At 50.3% G+C, this 16,654-nt stretch overlaps 3 protein-coding genes across 13 annotated transcripts in view; all 3 read right to left on the bottom strand.

The window, feature by feature from the left end:
• Window positions 1–1,789: 1,789 nt before the first annotated feature.
• On the bottom strand, window positions 1,790–6,241 carry TMEM25 (transmembrane protein 25). 3 transcript variants are annotated; one of them, XM_055548270.1, is made up of 8 exons: window positions 5,624–6,241; window positions 5,072–5,383; window positions 4,352–4,642; window positions 4,018–4,149; window positions 3,687–3,717; window positions 3,434–3,534; window positions 3,205–3,291; window positions 1,790–3,064 (listed from the first exon to the last, which is right to left on the bottom strand). In XM_055548270.1, the coding sequence occupies exons 1-8, from the start codon at window positions 6,225–6,227 to the stop codon at window positions 2,991–2,993; spliced, it is 1,632 nt and encodes a 543-aa protein (XP_055404245.1). In that variant the 5' UTR covers window positions 6,228–6,241; the 3' UTR covers window positions 1,790–2,990. The 3 variants fall into 3 exon arrangements, with proteins under 3 accessions (XP_055404245.1, XP_055404247.1, XP_055404246.1); XM_055548272.1 differs by lacking the exon at window positions 4,018–4,149; XM_055548271.1 differs by lacking the exon at window positions 4,018–4,149 and having other exon boundaries at window positions 3,205–3,534.
• Window positions 6,242–6,414: 173 nt separating this feature from the next.
• Window positions 6,415–16,282, bottom strand: TTC36 (tetratricopeptide repeat domain 36). 2 transcript variants are annotated; one of them, XM_055548276.1, is made up of 4 exons: window positions 16,170–16,282; window positions 10,730–10,811; window positions 9,595–9,783; window positions 6,415–6,814 (listed from the first exon to the last, which is right to left on the bottom strand). In XM_055548276.1, exons 1-4 carry the CDS (start codon window positions 16,194–16,196, stop codon window positions 6,552–6,554), a joined length of 561 nt encoding a protein of 186 aa, XP_055404251.1. In that variant the 5' UTR covers window positions 16,197–16,282; the 3' UTR covers window positions 6,415–6,551. The 2 variants fall into 2 exon arrangements, with proteins under 2 accessions (XP_055404251.1, XP_055404250.1); XM_055548275.1 differs by lacking the exon at window positions 16,170–16,282 and having other exon boundaries at window positions 10,730–11,310.
• KMT2A (lysine methyltransferase 2A) overlaps window positions 11,523–16,654 on the bottom strand; it is a 77,880-nt gene continuing 72,748 nt past the window's right edge. For all 8 annotated transcript variants that reach the window (XM_055548261.1, XM_055548268.1, XM_055548263.1 and 5 more), the window contains one exon: window positions 11,523–16,524. In XM_055548261.1, coding sequence (XP_055404236.1) covers window positions 16,249–16,524 — 276 coding nt within the window. In that variant the 3' untranslated portion in view covers window positions 11,523–16,248. The remainder of the gene's footprint in view (window positions 16,525–16,654) is intronic.

Genomic DNA, 16,654 nt, shown 5'->3' with positions numbered 1-16,654 from the left:
GAGGGTGTGGGGTAAGAAAACAGAGAGATAACCAGCAGAGGTGGAACCAACAGAACTTGGTGATAGAGTGGATGTGGGGCATGGAAGAGAAGAAATCAAGGACGACTTGCAAGTTTTGGGGCTTGAGCAGCTGGGTGGATAATGGACATGAGAATATTAAGCAACTCTGAGGACAGGAATAAGGGGCCACATTTAAAATAAGAGGATAAAATAGAGGAATGAGTGGTGACGCTCTCAGCCCTCTTCCAGGCTTATCCCTCCAAAGCAGGATATTGGAAGAGTCCCAAGCAGCCTAAGAGAAAAGACCTAAAGATATTGATGGGGTAATCTAAGCAAAGGTCTCGGTCCCCCTACCTACCCATCAGCTTGTGTTCAGCGTTGGGGTGCCTCCTCTTGTGTGTATATATGTGTGTGTGTGTATACCCAGAGGCATGCTTGCAGCGCTCATTCTTAAATAGCAATGTACAGTCTCTAGGCATTTGAAGAAAGCCAGAAAAAGAGAGGCTAAAATACAGCAAAGAAAATCAGAGAAACTAAAATTTTTTTAACTATTATATTCATAGAGAAGTAGTTCTCAAATTTGGCTGCATGTTAGAATCAACTGGAGATCTTCTAAAGATAAGTTTCCTCTCCTAGACAATACACCAGACCAATAAAAATCACAACCTCTGGAGGTAGGATATAAGAATCTATTTTTTAAGCTCCTCGGATTATTTCAATATGCAGACAAATTTGAGAACCACTGTCAAAGAGAGATGAGGAAATAACCACATCCATGAAATAAAAGTAGGAGACTTATAAAAGGAACATACAATACAGCAAGAAGATACAATTATAAACATTTACACACCTAATAACAGACTCTAAGAATATATGAGGTGAAGTTGACAACTGAAGGGAGAAAGAGTTTTACAATAATAGCAAGACACTCTCAACAAGGGATAGAACACCCAGACTGAAGATAAGTAAGGAAATAGCCTGAACTGCACAATAAACCAACTAGTTCTAATAGACATAAACAGAACTCTAGCCAACAGCAGAGAACACACTTAAGTGCACGTGGGGCATGTTCCAGGATAGAACATGTGTTAGGGCACGAATTCTCAACAGGTTTTAAAAGGTAGACAGCATACAAAGTTCTTTCTCAGACTACCATGAAGAGCGGCTAGAAATCAGTAACAAGGAAAATGGGAAAATTCTGCGCAAGTTAAATGATACTCACCCAATGGGGCAAAGAAATCACAAGGGAAATTGGAAAATAGAGATAAATGAGAACAAAAACACAACATTCCAAAACTTATGGGCTACAGCAAAAGCAGTGCTCAGAGGCAATTTATAGTTATAAATGCTTACATTAAAAAAGTACTCAAGGGACTTCCCTTGTGGTCCAGTGGCTGCTGCTGCTGCTACATCACTTCAGTCGTGTCCGACTCTGTGCGACCCCAGAGACGGCAGCCCACCAGGCTCCCCCGTCCCTGGGATTCTCCAGGCAAGAACACTGGACTGGGTTGTCATTTCCTTCTCCAATGCATGAAAGTGAAAAGTGAAAGTGAAGTTGCTCAGTAGTGCCAGACTCTTAGCGACCCCATGGACTGCAGCCTACCAGGCTCCTCCGTAAGACCAGGCACAGCCAAATAAAGCAGTAAATGTAAGTACTCAGTCTGGCTTTACAACCCGAGGAATTAGAACAAACTAAACTCAAAGCTAGTGGAAGAAAGGAAATAAAGATTAGAGCAGAGATAAATGGAGAATTAAAAATTTTTTTTTGAAGGAATGAAACAGACATGTAACTTTCACTCATCAAGTTTATTGAACCTTCTGTGCGCTCAGCACTGTCCTTGGCAGTATCAAGAAAAATTATAAAGGTATCAACAAAGGAAAAATATACTTTGCATGCTATTGATTTGCAATCTGTTGCTTTTCAACAGTGAACTTAGGTTGTTCTGGAATACATGATCTCCCCTCCTTTCCCACGTCTCCCTAAGGTTTCCAGCACTGTCAAATTATGTGCTACTGTGACCATCCCCTAAAGAACGGAGGATGGGACAAGAACAGTTTCCTGCTGATGGGGAGGTCAGGGCTAGGCGCCCATGGAAGGGGGAGATATTTTGAGCAGAAACCCGTCAACCCCAAGGGCTCAGGGCACTCACAGTGAATCATAAAAAGGCCAAACTTGGGAAAGCCACAGGCAGGGGCCAGGGGCCCAGTCACTCCCTTCCCAGGAGATGTGCTTAAAGTGCTACCCCTGTAAGAAAACAAGGCATGGCTACATGCAGTCCTGGAGGCACCAGACTTCTCAACTCCCTATCGTCTCCTGACTTGTGCTAAAACCAGGCTCTGACACCACTAGGGCCCAGGCCAGTGGGGAAGTCTAATGCCCAGTGAAGAACGTCCAGCGTGTAACCTATGATACCCAAGAGGGGGTGGGCGCAGAGGGGCAGAGAGATGCAGCAAAAAGGACTGGTCTGTGCTTCGCTAGCACCCCTGGATCAGGGGTGGGTTCGTGTGGAAAGGGCAGGTTGGTTCTATAGAGCTAGCAGGGTCCTAAATTTTCCCTGAGGGAACAAAGCTGCATAGCATGTGAAGGAAATCCAGGACATGCAGGGCCCCCCGCCCCCCAACCAGGCATGCCCCATGCCTGCTATACATGGTGCTGAGGAGCACTGGTGCGGGGCAGAGCTGGCCCAAGCCGGCAGGGCCATGCCACACTTAGATGCTGGCTGACCTCCAGGCACACCTGGACAGACAGCTCCATCCACCTGGGCACAGGCAGTCATGCAGGCCCCCAACTGGAGTCAGAACAGATCCAGGTCCAGCCAGGAGTAGGTCCAGCTGGCAGCCTGGCCAAGATCACCCGTGCCCCCAGGCAAGCAAGAGTGGCAGAGGCATGGCCTCTTCCCATCGGCAACATGGCCAGGCAGAGGATGCCTTGGATGAGGACCAGGAGGATGCCCAGGGGCCAAGAAGGTACCCTCTGTCTTGGCCACATCTCAGAGCCAGATTTCGTCACTGCTCACACTGGACACCCGGTAAATGTAGCCCAGCATTGGAAGGCGGATGAAACCTGCGGGGTCAGAGATCCCAGGAGACTCAGTCACCCTCATTTCTTGGAAGCTGGGAGACCACTCTCTGCTCTTGGGGACTTAGAGGCCTTTGGCACACGTGGGAGGGCAAGGGAGCAGGGCAGCAGACCGCTTTCCCTACCTCGGCTGGTGAGGAGGCCCCCAGGCAACGGGTCCAGAAGGTCTGGCCGGCTGTTGTCCTGAGCCGTCTGCCGGTCCGCTGGTTTCCCTGTGGGGTGGCAGAGGGGGTGGTGCCCAGGATGAGGCATGTGCCCGATGGGGCCTAGGCCTCCTAAGGTCCAGTGTCTCTTTTTTTTTTCTCAGAAACACCTCTGAAGATAAAGCTGGGGCAAACAGCTTGCTTGGTGTACCTCTGCAGTCTGGAGTGAGGTCATTGAGCTGAAGGTTGGACGGGAGGGACATGTTCTCACGTGGCAGGCGCACGTTGTTGAGTTTCAGGTTGTTGGAGTCACTACAGGAGGACAAAGGCCCAGATGGACCCTGGCACCAGTGGGCACAGATTCCTGCTTGGAGGCCATTCCAGAGCCACCAGAAAGCCCAGGATCCCGCTGTCCCCATGCCGCCTCTCCATGTGGCCCCTCCACGCAGCCCCAGGAGAATTACCTAGAGATCAGGGATGGGCGCCGGGAGGGGCCTGAGGAGAGAGAAACCACAGCACTGTCTCAGTGCGCCCACCCCCTCTGGGCTCTGCTTCCTGCCCTCTCAGGCCCAGGTCCCTCAGGCAAGGGGCCTCTCAGATGACCAGACTGGGTTCTCAGTGCCCAGTGCGCTCCCTGGGACGTATGTGTCTAAACCACAGCCACACCCAGGAAGACCTGTCCTACCACTGGTTAGAGACCTGCCCAGCTCCAGTCCTGCCTGTGCCCTCCCGGCTACCCCTGACCTCATCTCCATGCTCCCAGCATCCTCTGTACCTGCCTTGCTTTGGCCTTACCTTTGGTCTTCTTCTCTTTCCTGCAGACCAGGCAGGCCACCAAAGTGCTGAACCCCACCAGGGTGCCTAGGGCAAGCCCTCCAGCCACAACGATGCCCAGCAGTGGCACTTCCACCCGGGTGGCCAGGAGCCCTGCAGGTGGTCCTCTGGTTAGTTCCAAGCAGGCATGACCCCTGACTTGGAGACACCACAGGTCCCTACTCTGTCCTCTTTGTCCAAGGTGGCTGGGGACAGCTTTCATGAGAACTAACCCCAAAGACAAGTCTTCCCATTTCTGCACCATGACCCTACACTCACCCGAGGCTCTGCTGGGTCCGTGGCTGGCAGTGCTCACCTGGGGCTGGAAGCGAGGAACTGGTGACACCCACGTCGTTTGTGGCCACCACTGAGAGGTTGTGTGGCAGGCTGTGGAGCTGCAGCTGTACGGTGTGGTTGGTGAGCCAGGGGTAGTTCTGGGCATCCAGCACCAGGAAGTTCGAGGTGTTGACAGTCACTGGCCCATCCTGGTCGATCCAGGTCACGTTGGCAGGCGGGTTGGCACGCACGAGGGCAAAGAGGATGACCAGAAGGCCCGGGCCCTGAGCTTCCTGGTACTTGGCCCCAACCTGAGCAATCTCCGGCTTAACTGGTGCAAAGCAGAGACCACTATGTTCCCACCACAGCCCCTTGCTTGCCTTGCCCTTTCTTCCCAAACCCAGAAGGGAGCCAGGGGCCTGGACCTCTCCTTAGGGGGCACCAGGAAAAAGGATGGCTGGATCTGCCAGAGGTAGCATTTCATAAGGGCATGAACACTAGAACCAAATGTCCAGAATCCTGACTCTGCTACTTACCAGCTCTATGACCTGGGCAGATTTCTTAACCTCTCTGTGCCTCAGTTTTCTGATTTATAAAATGGGGACAATAGTAATTAACTCATAGGATTGTTGTGAGAATAAAGTGAGCTAATATTTGCAAAGTGCTTAAGTGTTAAAACATCCTAGCAAACTGCCTGCCTGGTGGCTGTTAGGGGTCCCTGGGCAGAGAACTCTTCTCTGTCCACCCAAGGGGCACTCACATTGCACATTGAGGATGACGGATGCATTGGCTGACTGGCCACTGCCTGGGTCCTGCAGGGAGCAGTTGAGTTCATGCTGGGCCCGCTGGGCAGTGACAGTGAAAGTGCTGGTGCCTCCAGAGAAGGCCTCCCTGCCCACACTCAGCAGTCTTGAGGTGCTGGCCTCCTGCAGCTGTCCATCCAGGTACCAGGCCAATCGAGGGGTGCCAAGTCCTCCTGCCACCCGGCAGGTGAAGGCATGGCGTTCATTCTCTCGAAGTGCCCGCTCTGCCCAGGTCTGACCATCAATTTGTGGCGCCAGCTCCCCCCAACCTAGAACATAGTGGAGTCTGGGGACAGCTGGTGGAGGGTTAGTACTGTTGTGACCCGGGTGAGGTCCAGTTCCAGAGGGACCTGGGTTCTCTCACCAGGGACTGGCTGGAGCTTGGTAGGTGGATGAGGAGAGCCCAGTTCTGGTGCCTAAAGTGGGACCAAACTGAAGATGCAGGCAAGGAGGGGAGAGACAGGGACTTGACCCCATAAACACATGCCAAGGGATGAACAGGGGTGTACCTGAGCTCAGAAGGGCCGGCAGGAGCAGAAGTGTGTGCGGGAGGGTAGCTGGCCATGGAGGCAGTGCCATGGTGGCCCAGGCCTGGGCCCCAGGCTGCCGAGAGAAGGGGGCGGGCCTCAGTGTTAGTATCCAGGTGAGAGCAGCAAGCTTTAGTAACTCCTCCAGGAATTTACTCTCAGAAACAAAAGTGAACCATGTACGGAAACGCAAATGTAGAATGACCCACAGTGGTGAAGGCAAAGACGCAATGATCATCAAGCCCCAAGGTCCAAACCCAGGCTGGCACATACCTGTACACCCTGCGAGCGCAGAATTGAGCTCTGACTCCAAGGAACAAACAGGCACATGCTCGCAGGTACACAGAAACAACCAGCAACCGTGCAGCCCGCACCAGGCCAAAACACACAACACAGACACACACACACACACACACACACACACACGCAGACACTTGGGTATACGCGCCTCTTTCCAAAAGGGACCGTCTTTCTCCCAACCCCGATTTTCTCCTGCCCGCTTCCCTCTCCCATCTACACCCCTTTTCCCATCCTCCGGATTTGGGCCGAAGAAAAGGTGATCCAGGACGCAGGGATAGAAAAGCATCCCCGCTCCCGCCTCCGCCTAGCCTTCCTGGGCGGCTCACCTGGCTCACTCCCCGAGCGCAGCCGGAGCGACTGCTCAGGCCTGCGGAGCACCGCAGTCCGCCGCAGGGGCCGGGGCTGCGCCAGGCAGGGCCAATCGATGCCCGATCTCGGCCCGACGGGCCCTTCTTCCAGGGCTGCTGATCCGGGACCGCCTCGCGCGCAGGGGACCCTTGAGCGCCCATCCCTCAGAGGGATGGCGAGCGGACGCGGACACAGGCTGGGGTTGGGCGAACCGACAGTTTTATTGGTTGCTGGCGCATCTCCCAACTCCTTGCCCTCCCGCTCAGCGCTCGTCGCGGGGCCGGCGCAACTGCCCCATCACGTCGGCCAGCATGCGGTTGCACAGCGCCGCGTACGGGTTGAGCAGCACCAGCTGGCGGCGCGCAAACGGGCTGCCCAGCCGCGCCGCCCGCTCGAAGTCTCTGCGGGCGTCGTCGTCCCGGCCCTGCAGCCGCGCCACGAGCCCACGCTGCACAAAGCCCTGGCGGGCGGTGCGACCCCGGCCGCCGCTCAGCGCCAGCGCGCGCTCCAGGTCCTCCAGGGCGCCTGCGGGACGGATGGATGGGCAGGGGTCAGGGCCGCGGCCAGCAAGATCCGGCCCGAGTGCAGGCTCTGGGGCTCGGCCATTTACATTGCGCCCGCACACGACCCTCGAGATCGGGATTGTTATTCCAGTTACGCAGAGATAAGACTGGAAGAGTGGGCAAAACTCAGCCTAGACTGCACAGTTAGTGGCAGAGTTGGGACTGAAGTCCAGGTCTCGCCTTGTCCGTGTTATTTTCCACCATCTGATACATCAAAACAGGGGTGGTCACTGTATTACGAATCTGCTCCTGTTGCCCGGCACAAAGCAGGTGGTTTCTTCCACAGATACATTATTAAAATTCTACCCTGTGCCAGGTGACTGACTCTGAATCCCAGGGTCCAAAGGCATTAGTATTAACTGACAACCATTTCTTATACAATAAAGTCTGGGTTTTTTTGTTGTTGTTTTTTTCCTTTTGGTTGCACCAGGCGGTATTCGAGATCTTAATTCCCTGACCAGAGATTGAACCCGTGCGCCTTCAGTGGAAGTGCAGTGTCTGGACCACCAGGGAAGTCCCTTGCTAACGTTTTTTCCCTTTTAATATGTATCTTTATGTATTTATTTGGCTGTGCCGGGTCTTAGTTGTAGCTTGTGGGATCTAATTCTCTCACCAGGGATTGAACCTGGGTCCTGTGCATTGGGAGCACGTAGTCTTAGCAACTGGATCACCAGAGACATCCTTCTCTAACTTTTCGAGACATTTCTCTCCTCTTTGCCACTACATGCCTTAAAATAGCTCCTCTCACCTGTGTTCTCTACTGCCTGCCTCTCCTTATTCTTTATTTCCATGGTTTTCCTTATCTTGTATCTAGTTTTCTTTGAAGGAGGTCTTGGACCAGAGCTGGCCTGCAGCACTTTTATTTTTGTCACCCTCAAATATTTGGCTTCTTAGGCATCAGAGCTCTGAACTCAGCCTCAGGCAGCCAGTTGGTACCCACTGTAGGTCCCCCGAGCTGCATTTGTTCTGGGCTCTGCTTCCATTTGCTCCTGTCCTCTAGTCTATAGAGCCTGTCAGGGCAGAGCGCTAGGGGAGTGCCAGCAGCATCCTACACCAAGGCCGATCTCCCTGGTCCTCTGGGTTTTGGTCCCCGTTAGAACGCAGCAGGGGCTCTGCTCCCTACCCTAACTGGTTGAGAAGCTCTTGAATCACAGCATTTGTTGATTTCCCTCAGAGGAGCTGATCTGGAGGAACTGAAGGCCTCCAGGCAGAAACCCCTTGGATGCTCTCTGGGATTCTGGTCTATAGGCTTTCCTCAGCAGGCTTTATGGCCCTGCTCTGCCAAACTGGTGGCAGACAAGCCTGGGAAAGGGGCCCTTGGATATTCTCAGAATGGAGTCCAACCTCCCCAGCCTGGCATTCCTACCCCCAGGAACACCTCCACTACCACGAGTTCCCTAGTAGTTCCCTACTACGCTTCTGTGGTTTACTCTTCAGTAATTCCTCCTGTTTTCAAGACAGAGTTCGATCTCGGCCTCATATTACCAGTTCCTTACTCTCTTGGCCTCTGTTTACCTCTCCAGGCTCTGAAGAGACTCTGTCCTTCCAACCCTCCCTTTCCAGCCAGAGTAGAGATCTGAAGCTCCCTGTTCCCGTCCATGACTTCTGGACTTCTACAGGCCATGCCTTCTCCCACTTGCTGCCCTCCAACCAGCTAACTCCTACTCGTCTTCAAAACTCACCCCTCAGAAGCGGACCCCAAGCTGAACCCTCTCAGCTTGTTATGTGGGTATTAGATTTGTGTGTCTGTCCTGCTCTCTAGGCTGAGCTTCACAAAAAGCAGTTATCACATGGGGATTAAGCTCTGCCACCTGAACCAAATCCCAGCTTTGCCACTTCTCAGCTATATGACTAGCAAGCTATTTTACTTAACTTCCAAGATTCAGTGTATCATCTGTCAAATGGAGACAAGAGCATGAACCTTTTTAGGGTTGTCATGAGGGCTAAACAAATGACAACTAAAAGGTAAAGTGCTCGGTCAGGGGACTTCCCTGGTGGTCCAGTGGTTAAGACTCTGCACTTCCACTGCAGGGGGAATGAGTTTGATCTCTGGTCAGGGGACTAAGATCCCATATGCCACAGGGTATGGCCAAAAAAGAAATAAATTAAAAAAACCTTTATTATTATTATTTTTAAAACAGGACTTCCCAAGCGGTTCAGTCCCCTTCCAATGTAGGGGCTGGGGGTTTGATCCCTGGTCAGGGAACTAAGATCCCACATGCCATGGGGCAACTAAGCCTGTGCACCAAACTATTAATAGAAAAGCCCCTTCCATGTGCCACAGCAAAGACCCAGTGCAAACCAAAACAAACAAACAAACAAAAAAACCCCCCAAAAACCAGAATCTCTGAATCCGTGATTAAAAAGCAAAGACAAGATGCATCTTGTACAGCACGATGTTGGTTAACAGATTTAGAAAGTAGGCGAATAGTTACCGTTAAGAAAATACATACAGGTGCTTAATGCCTGGCTCATAGTAATTGCTATGAGTCCTCAGCACCTAGACCACTGCTACAATATAGGCTCTCATTAAATGTTGTACATAAACAGACTGTAGTCTCTCTGACTCACAATATCCCCAAGAGATTAGCAGGGCCCATAATGTATCTCTTATGAGGAGGAATGTAGGTTCCAGAGGAGCTCGGTGACTTCCCACACTCCATGTCCAAGCCCCATGGCCACATCATCTCTGGTCTGTGTCCTCCCAGACCCCCTGCACAGACTCCAGGGATCCTCCCTCACCTGCCACATCTCCTTGGAGACGCCGGGCCTGGGCTCGGTTATTGTAGGCTGAGGCCCTCTCAGGCAATAGGTTGATGGCTTGGCCAAACCTCTCCAGGGCTGTGCTGAGGTCGCCAGCCTCAGCTGCGATCACCGCCTGCAGCTCCAGGGCCTTGGACTGTTCCAGCTGTGCTTGCGGAAAAACTTCATCTGTGCCAGGGAGGGAGCCAGGAGACAGCTGTGTGGTTGGCAGCAGGAAGCAACAGTCCCCGTGGGCTTTGGGAACCTGGGACATGAGCCAGGGCTGACCAGGCAGGGTGTAGGTCACTACAATCGGGTGCAGTGTTTGGGGCAGGGGGAGCAGAGGTCACCTAGGCAGAGCCCTGGCACTGCTTGGTTCCGAAGAGACCTGGAGAGTGGCCTTGGTTGGCTCCCCAGTGCCAAGAGAATGAAAACCAAACTCTCTAGCCTGTAGCTAAATGACTGGTTGAAGGTCACACCCCCCAGAAGTTGCACAGATTGGACTGGAACCAAGGGCTTTCCGACTCCTTAGTCTGTCCCTAGTTTGTTCTACTGCATTGCTTCCAACAGGAAGGCCTCCAGGATGCAGGGTCGTGAAAACCATTTCCAATGTTTCCCTCAGCTTTTCAGCCTAAAGTTTCATTAAGACGTAGGCTTTGCTCCTTTAGAAACAAAGAGCATCAAAACTTTGGGACGGTGACAGTCCCTCTTAGGGGCCAGTGGAAAAGCCAGTGAGCACATTCAATCTGGAAGCATTAGCTCAGGGCTTGGCATTTAAAGGTAACACTGAATGCTTGCTTAGTTGAAACTGGTTAGCTGAGCTACCCCCTGCCCTGTTTCTGTCTTCCATGCTATGGAGGGTGATACCCTCTGTTCTGACAAAGGTGTGTGAATTTCACATGGCCCTGCTCCCCGCCACTACAGTTAAACTTGGGGCAGGATTGGAGTACAAACCCTGGCTTTCTCCTCTGGGCACAGTGACTCTTGCCAAGCTTCCATCAGTGCACTGAGGATCAGCAGTCATCATCCAAGTGTCGGGGAACGAGGAGCCTTGTAAGACCACCTACTTCTGCCACCCCAGCAAGGTAGCAGACCAGCCAATGTGGAAAGCTGGATTCCAAGGTCAAATACTCACCTTCGTCTACTTCCTTCTCTGCTTCCTCTCTCAGGTCCAATCCAACAATATCTCCAAATGGGGAGTCGGGGTTGAAGATGGCCTGCAAGACGGCCTGATCATTTGGAGTCCCCATGGTATTCAACTCCCAGATCAAAAAGGTGACTCACAATGAGGGAAAGGAAAAAGGGCTCAGGGCTGAGCCTCTTGCCAGTTTTAAGCCTCTACCTGATCCAGAGGGAGGAGGTCTGTTTGAGGACCAGCCCCCAAGAGGAGTGTTGTCCAGTCTTCGGCTGGAGTGTAAACTCAACCCCCTTCAGCCTGGGGACAGTGACCCTGGCTTGGCCAAATATTTACAAATATTTCTTAACTGCTTCTCTACCTCCACCCCAGTCTGAGGGAGAAACAGAAAAAGTAAATCCCATTTCAGCTTTAAGGTGGAGTGGAGCCAAGAGAAAGGGTACTGTCCATCTCCCTGAAATGCTTTCTTTATACTCACAGATTTAGGAAGAAATTGTTAGAAGCCAATGCCTGACTGCCTGTGGATGAAGATGGGGTATTTGTAGGAAGTAAAGGAACTATTCTTTTGTTCTCTTGACCCCTTCCTCACATCCAGAGTTAATTAGGTCCCAAATATACATCACTGATAAATAAGAAAAGAAAATATGATTAAGAGAAGCAGTGTAGAGTGAGGCCTGACAGAAGGGAATGATTTCAAGATTCCACCTTAAAGGACTGTGGAAGGGATTTTGTAATCAGGTCATGGGCCATGGCCCTCCCACCTCAGCCAAAGCCAAAAGAAAGTTCAACCATGTGCAGCAATAAACTTGACATGTTTATTAATTAAACTATCACTTAAATAAAAAAAAGTGCATAGAAAATAAACATGTTTAAAAACTCCTTTTTTTTTTTTACAACTATGTACACTTTTTACTTTTACATTCAGTCTTTCGTAGACAGCTTTCAGCATTATTATTTTTTGAACTATTAAAGTATTTTCCTTCTTCCCTGTCACAGGGAGTTAACACTGATGGACTTTAGACACATTTTTTTCCTTTTTTTTTTTTTTTTTTCTTTTTCTCTAACCAGAAGCTTGGAAGAACACAAGGGAAAAAAAAAAACAAACCGAAAGATCTGTTATACATGATAAAGTTGTCAAGAAATGTCTTATTCCTAGAAAAGAAGCTTGTCATCTGTTGAGCTTTTGAAACAATTATTCAACTACCTGTATTTACTAAAGAGACTGTTAAAAGTTCAATAAAAGAAACACCACAAGTCTATTTTCTTGGTTGAAAGACAGAACTAGAGTACCTCGGAACAAGATACCAGGAAAGCACAGAACACAATTTTCCCCTAAATGCAGGTGGTAACCCCAACATTCATAACCAAAAATAGAGAAACAAGGAGTACAGGTACTGACTGGCAACATTCACAGGCAGAAAACACCCAGGTGACACCATTTCTGCATTTCTCTCTGATCCCGGGGATGGACTGTTTTGCCATCCCCTTAGAGCTGGAGTCTCCTCCCATGTGGGGGGATCAGAGGAGCGCCAGACTGACAATTTCCTGCCACTACTAGCAACTGTAACACAATCCTTATCTATAGTGTTAAGAGAATTAAAAGCCATGGACTGAACTAGGCTTTGTTACATGGTGCATTACTATATTAGTTCCTATATATATCATATTTATATTTATTTGAAAACCAAAACAAAAAAGTTGCAAGGTTTCAGAGTGTGAGACTTGACTGGTATTCATGATTCGGCACAAAACCATCTGCTCAATAACCTTGTATTGCTTTAAAATGAAGGAAACGAAACATAAAATTACACCCAGCCCTTTGCAATGACCCGCTTTTCCTTTAAAAAAAAAAACAACAAAAAAAAAACACCAAAAAACCCATAACTTGATTTCTATTAAAAAAAAAAAAATCCCAAATCAAACTTAACATCTGACAAGGTTTTGACCTTTAGTATTTTCAGATACTTGATTGAATGTCAGTCCTTTAGAAAGATACATTCATTAGAAGGTTTTTTTTTGTTTTTTTTTTTTTGTAGTTGTTGTATTTTTTTTTTTTTTAAATCAAGGGAGCTGCATGGTGCTCACAGCATTGGCCGGGGGTGTTGATAGAGGCAAGCGGGATGGCAGAGTGGATCCCGGCAAAGGAGTCTGGTTGAAAACTTTATATATATATATATATATATATATATATATATAGCTGCCAGGGCTTCCCCCTTGATTCTGGTTATTGGTCTAAAAACAGGAGGGGCTGGGCTGGAGGTGGCGGACGGTAACGGAGGGAGCCGAAGGGACCAAGTTCCGGCCAAAGGGTCAGCGCCATGCAGCTCCTCTGGTTCCACAGCTGTCACTGGCCGCCAGGAAATGCAGCCCCAACAGGCTCTAGCAGCAAAGCTGTAAGTGAGCTGGCGCTCTCACTGAGAACTGACCAGGTTTGCAGCTGTGACTCCTTAGGGATTTGGGGTGCCCCTTGGGGGATTCTTGGGAACAACCCACCACAGTTCCTCAGTCTGCACTTTTGTGCGGAGATTCCCTTGGTCACTTTCACAACAGACTCAGAGGTGTCTTGGAGATAGCTATGCCGGTTTTGTTTTGTTTTTTCCCGCCTTCTTTCCCTCTTGCAGGGAAAACCTTAGCTTAATCCCCAAGTTGCTGGCAGGTACGCTGAATTTTGGCAATGGACTCAAGGTTGAGATCTAGGAGGAACTCCTCATTTCTGTGGTTGACAGTTAGGGAGTGGAAAGGCAAGGCAAACCATCTGCAGCTGGGAGGAGAAGGAAGCGGGGGGTTCCTCCCCTGGCCTCAGGGTTTGGGGTTGTAGAAAGAGATGAGGAGGGGGCTCACAGTACAGCGCGGCCTAGCAGGGCAGTCACTAGGTCTACTGAGCTGAGTTTCCCCCACTCCCGACTGGCCTTTGGGTCTTCCTCAAGGTGAATTCATGACCCGTCAGTGCATTAATCATTTCAGTAACAAATGCAGCTTAAGGTTTTTTTTTTCTTTAAAAAAAAAAAAAGAAAAAGGAATAAAAGGATATACAAAAAAACCTCACACAGTGCAATAATAAAGGAAACCAGACACCAGTGGAACCCCTTGGGCCACTGTATCTTGTTCATGGGCAAAAGGAGGAAGGGAGGTGAGGTCTGGGCAGACTGCTTTGCCCCAGGCCCCTGCTGGCACTTCTCTGAGATGACAGGGAGTCTCTGCCATCCTGGCCACAGTGCTGGGTTCCCTGCACAACAGAGAAAACAGTGACAGTGTTCCAGCAGAGCCACCAAAGTTCTTAATTAAGGTCACGGAAGAACAGGGAGCCCAGGGTGGAAGGCACAGCAGAGCCGTGAGTCCCGGGGCAGAGAGCGCTGGGCTGAGTCGTATTGCTTTGCTAGACTTCCTTCTGGAGGAATGGGCTTCTTGTGGTGAGAAGAGGCGCCCTGCCCTCCACTGGACTACGCTGCTCTGAAACCTCGTGGCTGACAGAGGCCGAGGAGCATCTGCATTATTGTGAGTGGTCAGACTGTGCTTCAGTTTCAACAGGCTGCCCCAAAAGAGGGCATGGGGGGGACCCAGGGGGTCTTTGCAGGCGTGAGGACTTGGTGGGCAGAGAGAGGGGGGACGAGGTGACCTACGAGGCAGATGGTGATGGAAAACGTCAGGTTGCCATTCAGCTTGGTTGCTAACTCTGAAGGAGGAAAGACAGGAAGTGCTGGCGCTCACCTCTCAGCACTGGGCTGTGCCAGGAAGGAGGGAGAGAGGCAGGCAAGAGGAGAAGGAACTGCTGTGTTGAGATCCTACCGCAGCCATTCAGGAGCTTTGACTGGAGAAGGAGGGGAGTGGCCCGATGGAGCTGGGGGCACCTTCCTTTTCCACTTATTGTCAAAGAGCAAACCCAGGAAACGTTTATGTCAACAGGGCACAAACAAGCTACACATTAAACAACGAAAAGGACACCTTCCAGGGGGAAGTTGGGCAGGAAAAACCAGACTTTGTGTGTACAGCTGAATATTTTCTCTAACTTCATCCTATGAAAATAAAAAATTATTAAAAACCGATCTTCTTTTAAATTAGGATAATACCGCGGTTTAAAAAATAGCCTTGTCATAAGTGCTTCTCCCTATGAAGTGCTTCTCATAGAAAAATATACAAAATATATTTACATTTATAAAACCTTAAATAGTAAACTGTAAACAGAACCGAGTAAAATCCAATGAGTTAATTTAACAGGTTCAGGAACCGTCTTGGGGAAGAGAAGAGAAGAAACATTTGATGCTGTTTTGACCACATCCTAAGGAGTAATCAGGGCAGTAGTGTCATTTCATGTCATTTGCTTTAGCCACAGATTTTGCACAGGTGGCAGAGGTCCCTCGATACAAGGTGGTCTAGTCCCCAAGTTTTGGGCCTTGAAATCTGATTAGTGTTCTGCCTTCAACTGGACACTGACCATTTAAAAATTAAGTCTTCCTATGTCTTAACAAGGGGAAAATAAAGTTACCATGTCCTAGGAATGGGACCCAGGGGTCATCCTGGTTGTCAAACTCTGACTGTTGCATGATTCAAATCCTATTTAAATAATCTTCTTCTTCTACATATATTTCTTTAAAAACTCTCAGTGGAGCTTTATGAAAACATCTTCAAATTCTGTCTGGTTATGGCCAATGGCTCCTGTCCACTTTCCCACTGGGAGTGCTTACAGGCTCAGGGAACGTCTTGTAGGCACATCCTATGCCCAACAGGGAGTGTTCTTACACAGGGAGTCACTCTCCCCTACCACCCAGAGAGAACGGGAAAGCGGTGGGATGCAGAATGGGGAAACGAGAAAGTGGAGTGAAGAGAAGGAATGAGAGGGAAGCCGCTCCTATTGTCTAGGAAGGTGACTGACTGAGACAAGGCTCATGGGGGTAACACTCCCACTTAAAGCCCACAGGCTCAATGTTTGGTAATGAATTGGCACAACCCCAAGACAGCTTTTGACACCAAAGGTGCTAAGAATCCTGTCTCCCAACCAGAAGGGAACTCTCAACTGGGAGGATAGTAGGGAAAACCACCAAACCGTCTCTCTTTGTTCAACACATGGCTACAGGCTGGGCCGGGCTGGCAAACTGTCAGGTCTCCAACCAACCCCGCACCAGGGCTGTGCCTGACCCTTCGCTTACAGTGCTTGGGAAACGCCAAGACGAGGATGGCAACTTCTGAGGAGGTGCTCAGGCCAATCTCCCTACACAACTAACTCTCTACAGGCTCCTTCCAGGCAAGTCTGCTAGGGACCCCTTCCCCACTTTTTAACGGCGCACAATCAGAGGGGCCCCAGTAGAAAGCCGATCGCGGATCTTTTCTTCTAGACCTCATCCCTCTCCAGGACTATGATCACATGTAGAATGTGAATATGGGACCCATGGGAGCCCAGCCGTCACAGAGGCCCCTCAACTGTGCCCGCTCAATCCTGGAATACCTGGCTGCTGGCAGAGGCCTTCGGCATCACTGTGGAGGCCCTGGGTCCTAGTACTCCGAAACCGGGGAGAAGAGCAGCCTTAGTTTAGGAACTTCCGGCATTTCTTGGCACCGCAGTTGCAGGGGAGCTTGTTGCTGGCGTCCTCAATGGGGAATTTATAGTCGTAAGTGAGTTCCTCCCCTCGGTAGATCTTGCGCATGGCGAAGATGACAATGTGCTTCTGCCCATCGATGTTGATGACCCGAGAGTAGCAGTTGGGCTCACATGAGTGGTTGATGAAGCGGGCGGCGTTCCCGTGCATGGTGGCGTCCACCACCTCGGAGTCATCGATCCGGAACATGTAGCAGCCGATGCCCTGCAGGAAGGAGGACAGAGAAGAGCCTGGCTCAGGATGGACAACACAGAACCGTTTTCTGATGTGATCTTAGCCACTGACGAACAGAGTTCCTTCTGGTAAAATTTCTGGATTTCTCGCATCTTTCAGG

The sequence above is a fragment of the Bubalus kerabau genome, chromosome 15 (assembly GCF_029407905.1).
Source record: "Bubalus kerabau isolate K-KA32 ecotype Philippines breed swamp buffalo chromosome 15, PCC_UOA_SB_1v2, whole genome shotgun sequence".
Classification (NCBI taxonomy): Eukaryota; Metazoa; Chordata; class Mammalia; order Artiodactyla; family Bovidae; genus Bubalus; species Bubalus kerabau.
This window is presented reverse-complemented; position numbering and strand designations above follow the sequence as displayed.